The sequence below is a fragment of the Salvelinus fontinalis genome, chromosome 30, assembly GCF_029448725.1.
Source record: "Salvelinus fontinalis isolate EN_2023a chromosome 30, ASM2944872v1, whole genome shotgun sequence".
In the NCBI taxonomy this organism is placed as follows: Eukaryota; Metazoa; Chordata; class Actinopteri; order Salmoniformes; family Salmonidae; genus Salvelinus; species Salvelinus fontinalis.
In genome coordinates this window covers 23080720-23088503 of record NC_074694.1, presented here as the reverse complement: position 1 = coordinate 23088503, position 7784 = coordinate 23080720, and the positions used below count along the sequence as shown (strand labels likewise).

At 39.7% G+C, this 7784-nt stretch overlaps 1 protein-coding gene across 1 annotated transcript; it reads right to left on the bottom strand.

Annotated features, from left to right (window-relative positions):
* On the bottom strand, positions 1-2717 carry sf3b5 (splicing factor 3b, subunit 5). The gene is made up of 2 exons (XM_055890065.1): positions 2606-2717; positions 1-457 (listed from the first exon to the last, which is right to left on the bottom strand). The coding sequence occupies exon 2, from the start codon at positions 441-443 to the stop codon at positions 183-185; it is 261 nt and encodes an 86-aa protein (XP_055746040.1). The 5' UTR covers positions 444-457; positions 2606-2717; the 3' UTR covers positions 1-182.
* Positions 2718-7784: the final 5067 nt, after the last annotated feature.

The following is a 7784-nucleotide window of genomic DNA, read 5'->3' as shown; positions in this document are numbered from 1 at the left end:
TTCTTTTCAATGTTTATTTTCAAGGCAAATATCAAATGGGTGGGGGAAAAAGGAAAACGGATGCATTGTTTGTCAACATTGCTTCCATTTCATGCAACTCAAACATTACTTCTTATCAACACGATGGATAGCCAAACAGTAAAAACGACATTTTCTACATCCTGCCAGTTGAACTCCTTAGACTAAGCATCGTCAGGTTTGTCCGAAGGTGGGCCACAGGGCTGCAGCATCTTCTCCATGAGATTGAAGCGCACGCGGGCTTTGCTCTCGTTCTCAGCAACAGAGAAGTAATTCAGCAGGTCAAAGTGACCCATATATGAACAGTACGAGTCCCGATGTTGGTTCACCAACCATTCCCACTTGCTGGTGTCCGCATGGCCTGTTCCAATGTATTTAGATTGAAGATGCTCCAACTGGCTGTGAATGTTGTAGCGGTCTGTCATCTTCAGGCAAAAGTCTACACAAGGAAGGAAAATAATTTCAGTGCATGTAGCTATTAGTTGGCCAATGTTACCTGGCAATTGCTGGTGTACTGACCTTTTAGCAATAGCTTGCTGATTATGTCGGGAAATATTCATAAAGTGTATTGTATAGCCAGAATGTTGAATAAACTGTCATTTGAACATACTCTGCCGGCTGTCCATCTGGCATTATGTCGTTGGAAATGTAACACAAAATATCCACAGGAAAGTATTATTAAACTTTTACTGCCATTGTGATTTATATCACCTGACATGCAGGAGAAAAAAAAAATGTAAACCCCTGCATGCGCTCTACTAGTACGCATACATTACATGTATTTCGCCTACATTGTGGGGGTGTAACGGATGTCACGCTGCTTGCTGAAAGTACAGCTTCCTCCTTAGTTGGCTCACATCAAACTCGGACCCAGGAACTCTGCCTTGATAGCACAGGTGACCACCCTCCAGAAGCTTCTTACAAGTCCCGCACCCGAAAAGCTAGCTATTCCGCAGCGCAAGTGGATACACTTCAAGCTGTGCTGACGACACTTTATGGGTTTCACACATCCCCATGTGCTAAATGCACATGTGATCAACAAACAGTCAGAGCCACGCACAGACACACGTTTTGAAGTCGATGTAATAACTTTCCTGTGGATATTGTCTGAAATTTCCAACGGCATAATAAGGACAACCAAGCAAGATAGTTACGAACATTTCAATGGAAGAGGCAAACCTAATCACCAAGCTAGTGCTATTAGCTAGGTCACGAAGCCGGCAAACCTGGCAATAGGTTTACAGACCAAAGCAGGATTAGTGAGGCTGAACTAGAAATAACTAACGTTAACTATTAATTTTCTGGTTCATTACGAAATATCAACTTGTGTTTTTGGTTGTTTAGTCAATGAGAATGCCCATTTCAAGATTAGTTAACGTTATATTCCAAAAATATATACGTTTTCTGAACATTTAGGAAAGTTAGTTAGCTTGTTAAGTCATTGAGACTGCTTTTGTATTAACATTAGGCTGGACAATAGAACGAGCCAAAATTTACCCAAGGCTGAAAAACGGCAAAAGAACGTTGGCTAAGATGGAACACTAGCGCGAGCCCATAGCAAATGAAAGGAATCGAACGTTCGCAGAGCCTGTTTTGAAGAGAGTGATGCTTATAATTTTATTTCGCCTAAATGGCACAAAATGTATCCCTTTTTATTTTAGCACTACAATATGTTCGTCGGACGAAACAGGAAAAAAACAGCTTGTGTAGAAAGTAAACATCCGCACTTCGATGGTGTCAACTGCTTGTGTCTGCCTAATGAGAAAGTAGGGAAAAAATGAAAACTGACTATTTCTGGTCTAGTGATCGATGACAACCGAGCTCGCTGCCCAAATTTACATAATTAGAAAGAGATTCGAGATTAAAATTTGAAAACAATCCAAATATACACATTGCGAGATATTTGGCGAATTAGACAGACATGCCTATATTTCCCATATAGGAAACAATGGGACGACCTCGAGAGTTAGTCATTTTTTGTTGTTTACATTTGAACTATAAACGTGAGCGGTCTCATTGCCAACAATAGCGAATCAGGCATTGTGACGTAGAACACTAAACTGGGAATAGAACGTTCGGAAGGCGAGTTGGTGCTCAATGTAACTAATAGGAGGGTGAAAATGCTCTAAAATAAGGACTGTTTTTTCGTGATTACTTAAACGACGGCAAGCAGCTGGGAAATAATGGTAATATTATGAAACTGGGCTCCACGGCGGATGCAATGAAATCGTTATCAGAAAAAAAAACATACCCCTAGAAATCCTGGTTGCTAACTAGCCGCTAGTAGTACTAGCAAGCTAGGCCTAGAACCGATAAGATCACATTGCCACATGATTTCACGTTGTGCCGTTTAAACACTGGTGACTTTTTATCACACCGATTAGTGAGTAACAAGTAGGTAACACTAACACATTTTAAAGTATTAGCTGAAATTAAACTGAGGCCTATTGTTTAAGCTCCGGCGAGTGAACCTAGCTAATGTTAGCTAGCTAAGCATTATTCCAAGTTAGCAAGCGTTTTTGAAAATAACAAAATCTCTTTAGCTTCTGTATTCAGTTTGATTATAATCTGCTATAACGTTTCTTACTCAAAATCAAGACCTTTGTTCAAATGTGTACGACGACGTTGATTATTTCAGGTCAGCGTCATTCGCCGAGGAAACGGAAAGGTATCGGAACGTCCGGTATGTGTAACATAGAATAATGTCTGGTGGGAAACAAAGCATATAATGTCTGGTGGGAAACAAACATTCATTACCACCATTTATTTGTACTAACGTGATCATTATTGTTTCGAAATCAATCCAATTGAGTGTATTGCATAACAATCATACATATTGTAATGGTGTAATAATGGTACAGTTGTAATATAGAATATAACATAATATCTAATCACATACAATTCTAGATATTACAAAAACGATTTTTACAACGTCCTTGTGAATGTGAACCAAGATCTTATCTAATTGAACAGGGGGTATCCATAAGTAGTATTGATTTGTGCTGGTCTGTATTTAATCCTAATTCATATTTCATCAAGTGCAAAGTTCTCCCATTTCTGGTCCATCTAATTGTCCACTGTCCGTAAAGTCTCTGAGTCCTAACTGTTACAAGCCAAGAGAGGAAGGTCAATTGGGCGCTAATCTACTGTAAACTGTGTGAACCTAATGCGAAAATGGTATGCCGCCATAGCCACCTATATGTAATTAATATTGATGCAAAAAGCTCCAACGTTGATATTTATGAGGATAACTCATCTGACAGAGGGAACTGTTTGTTCAATAGTTATCACAGTAACATAAGGTTTACCTTTCAGAAGGCTGGTGTGATTAAATTATATATTTTTTTTTATGTGGGGATAGATCAGCTTTAATATTGCAGATAGATTGCAGCTTCCATCAATGTAATTGTTTGCATCATTTCCAATCATCCATATATATTTAAAAATATATATTTTCCATTATTATTTTCCCCTAACCCTACCATCCTTCCCCTAATTGCAGTAAACTAATGGACTACAACACTTATGCTTCTACTTCCAGCTTATAAATACTATATACATTTTACGAACACAGTATATTTTACAATATTTATATTTTGTTTGTTTTTAGTCCCATCCTTCAGCTCCACTCAACTGCTCCCATCTATCTCTGAACACCTTCCAGTTTTGATTTATATTTCCCATATATTTTTTAAACTGTGCTGTGATGTTTTACAAACATTTTTGAACCTTTATATTCTCATAGATTCTACAATACAATTCTAAAGTAAACATATTTGCTAAGAGAATTATTATATTATTGATCGATTGACTATGACGTTTTAAATCACCCAGCAGTGCTATTTGCAGAGTGGGACATAACTGGTCTGCGTGTCATCACATTTTTGTGGGCATCTAAAGCAGATTTCCTGCATTTCTACACAATCTAATATGACCAATGGCCCTTCTAGCCGTCTCTATTTAGAACAACAAAAGTAAGCAAAAATGCACACAGTCATTAAGCTAGGTAAGAGATTATTAAATATGTTTAAGTGATTGGTAAGACTGAACTAGATCCATGATAATTCAATAATCAATAGTGTTGAACCTTTAACCAATAGCCTAATAAATGAACAACTCTTGATCAACTTTTGATTGTCTCTAAGACATTCTCTATATCAAATTTCAGCCATACCGCCCAGCCAACCCGAGCCGCCTACACGCCTGAACCCCACCAGTCTAGTCAATAACTCAACTCTTCCCCAAAACAACTTCCTTTTTTTTTTTGTTATGTCTCACGGGAAAGGTTTGGAAAACAAAAGTTGAATGAAAACACCTCCATACACCTACACATTAACACACAGAAACAGTACACCCTCCAAATAATTCATATCATAGGCATAATAGTACTGTAGAGCTTTTTTTACTTGCACACAAAATAGCTGGGTCACCCTGTCCTGCCCCTAGGGGCCCACGGCCCTGTAGCACCCCACTCAGCTTTAGGATCTTAGTGAAACATTCATTATTGCTTTCAGGTGTGTCAGGCCAAGGCCAGAGTGACAACAGCACAGCAGACCCCCAGGGCCAGGGCTGAGCAGCCCAGCAGATAGGGGTTGCCTAAATCTCCCCTGACGTGGGCATGTTTTCAATACAGACTCCTTTTGTCATTCAGTATTCCATATAAGGCATCCAGACCTTATGAAAGTTGCACAGTATACCCTTAATCTTAAAACAAATCTAGTGATACTGTACATAACTTGACATTTCTTCCATAAATTGTGGGAGGATAACCAACCTTCCTATTAATGGCAATGCATTTATTAGCCACTAGAAATGCTAGGTTACACAGTTTCTTCTGATAACAGTTTCCAGTATCAACATTTCCAAGGAAACAAAAACAGGGAGAAGGAAGAATCTGTAGATATGCTGAGATAAAAGAACATACTCTGCCAGAATTCAGCCAACCTTCACAAGAGCACAACATATGCAAATATGTCCCCTTTTGTGCTTTAAACATCCAGCAGAATAATAACATTTAATAACACATCATCAATAGCATCTCCCAGGTCTTCCTCACATTTTTGTTTTACAATTTTTCATTGGGAAAAGCCTCTATCAACCCTTGATAACGTTTAGAAATCAACTTTGGAGGTTTGTCAGACTGCCTTAAAATAGCATTGTCCAGTGTTTGCTGGATAGAGAGAAAAAGTGTTGTCTCTGCAAAAATTCACCTCACCTCTGTCACGGACTGGTCTTCCCTGGCTGCCTGACTCTGCTGAGACCTCCTGTCACCCCTCTCACCTAAAATGAGTCATGACAAAGAATTTCCTTGGTGTACATTTATACATTATTTTATCCAAGAATATAATCAATGGTTCAATAATTGAAATGAACATTACTCCCAGATCCTAGACTGTAGCTTTAAGCTACTTTCCTACTATAGGTCTACCCATCAAGTCAAGATGGAACTTTGTATCATTCACTGAATACACTGCAAAATTCCCTCTGTAGACTGGTCTTCCCTGGCTGTCTGACCCTACTGGAACCTCTGTCACCATCTGATCCTGCTAAGAAAAGGTGAGCATAGTGTTGTGTACTGACTGCACTAGAGGGCTGCATTCCTGCAGGATGCCTGCGGGACCGGCGGGTCTGACAGAGATCATTGCGACGCGGTCTGCATTTTTCATGCTGCAGGTGGGAGTGGGCGGTCAGAGAGACGACTTTGGGATGAAAATATTTTTGTTGTCCCACATGTTATTTTGAAAGGGTCCTCTTTCTGCGTTAACCTACCTATTGTATTCAAAACACATATTTTTCTGCATTATTCACACACAGAATTAGCTACTTCAACTTCAGTAGCCTACCTCTCCTAGTTGGGCGTGAGAGTTCAAGTGTTGACTGATATAGCCTAGTAATACAATGTAAGGGCAATGTGAGAATCTCTGGTAATTTAACCTATTTCTTAAGTTATTTTTGCACATTTGATATTGCCTATAGGGCACAAAATTGCTAGGACCATGGCTGGCAAGTGAGCTGCGTCACATATGCCTAAAATAACATTGCGGGACTGCGGTTGGGTTTGGCACCAGTTCTTGCAGTGGCAGGTGGGAGTGAAGTAATCGGTCCCACAGACCTCTACTGTGCACCATGACAGGGAAGCTGTTTATTACTGTGTAAGTGGGGTGGCAGGTAGTCTAGTGGTTAGAGCGCTGGGCCAGTAACCAAAAGATTGGTGGATCAAATCCTCAAGCTGACAAGTTAAAAATCTGTTCTGCCCCTGAACAAGGCAGTTAACCCATTGTTCCTAGGCCATCATTGTAAATAAGAATTTGTTCTTAACTGACTTGCCTAGTTAAATAAAGTGAAACATAGAGAATTAGCTAGGTAAGCTGACAGATCAATAATGCTACGTTGACTAATACAACTCACATTGCACTGATAAAATATCAATCTTGAATTGTTTGGCCAATGGTTTAATTGAGGCAAAAATAATAGCTAATGAAAGCCAACTTTTGGCCAGCTCTCTCTCCAACGGTACATCAACTGGCGAAAGCTTGCCAATTTCATTTACTTCTGAAACGTGACAGAACAAAGGTTACAAAACATTTCCATAGAAACAACTACTGTTAGATAGTAATATTAGCCACCTCATATCGTCATCTGACAGATAACTAGAGGCTAGAGCTAACCTGGCTGTGGTAGCTACTCACTAGCATAGCTTATTCACCTCAGTCGATAGGGGATGAAACATTAGCTAACGTTACATGTCAGTTACAATACTAGCTCAACACTGCGAATAAACATTAGTTTAGTTTTTTTCTATTAAGTTAAACAGAAGTTACCTTGCCAGCTACATCAGTCAACTAAAGAGTAGCCAGTTTTTGTTCTGCTTCCTTTTACAACTCGGTGAAAAAGTGTACACAAACACACTGAACTATGCTCATCTCTCCCATGCTGGTCCAGCCAGCCTTCCAGAAGCTTTGCCTTCACACAGCCTGTGAGCACGCTCTGTGGTGTCCGTGTGGTCCTAAATAAATAAACACTCCAAACAGCCTACCCGACCACTCAGAGGTGTCCGCATGGTCCTAAAACACACCATTGCCTCGTTTTGCATCACATTCCAATGATAAAACTGGGGGCGACAAAAAATGCAATGTCCCCCCCATCCCCAGTGAAAGTTGCGCCCCTGGTTTAGAGCACAGTTACATGATCAATTACTGTAGTCGTACAACCTTAGCACAATTATATAAACATCACATAAATGCATTGAATGCCATGAAAGTCCTTCATTTTCACTTTGCTTATCTGAAAATAGACTTTCCAATTAAAATGAGAGAGAGGGGCCTGTGTTGCTCATTCAATGTGTTTCTTTTCTAAGTGCTGTTTTCTGCAGTGTCACAGTGTGCAGTTTTGAGATGGACTGTGTTGCCATAGTAATGAAATATAGGAGGCTTAGAGCAAGACAATGCTAGGTTGAAAATAACAAGGTTAGAAATACTAGAAATAATTACGTAACTGTTACCTACATTTTCTCAGATTGGTTGAGGTATGTTCCTCAAACAAGGTGGTTTCTTCAGCTTTAAAACTTTGTAACTATCAAATTGAGGTAATGGACTGTCAGTCAATGGATCCATAGGCTCCATCGAATATGGAACTGGTTACATTTCTCCATCCCCATCCCTCAGCATTATAACAAGCCAGGTGGCTATAGTGATTGGCTTGAGGTTTACCATGAATGAAATCCAACAAAGAACAGAATAGGTTGATGCAAGCCAAATCCTGGGTGG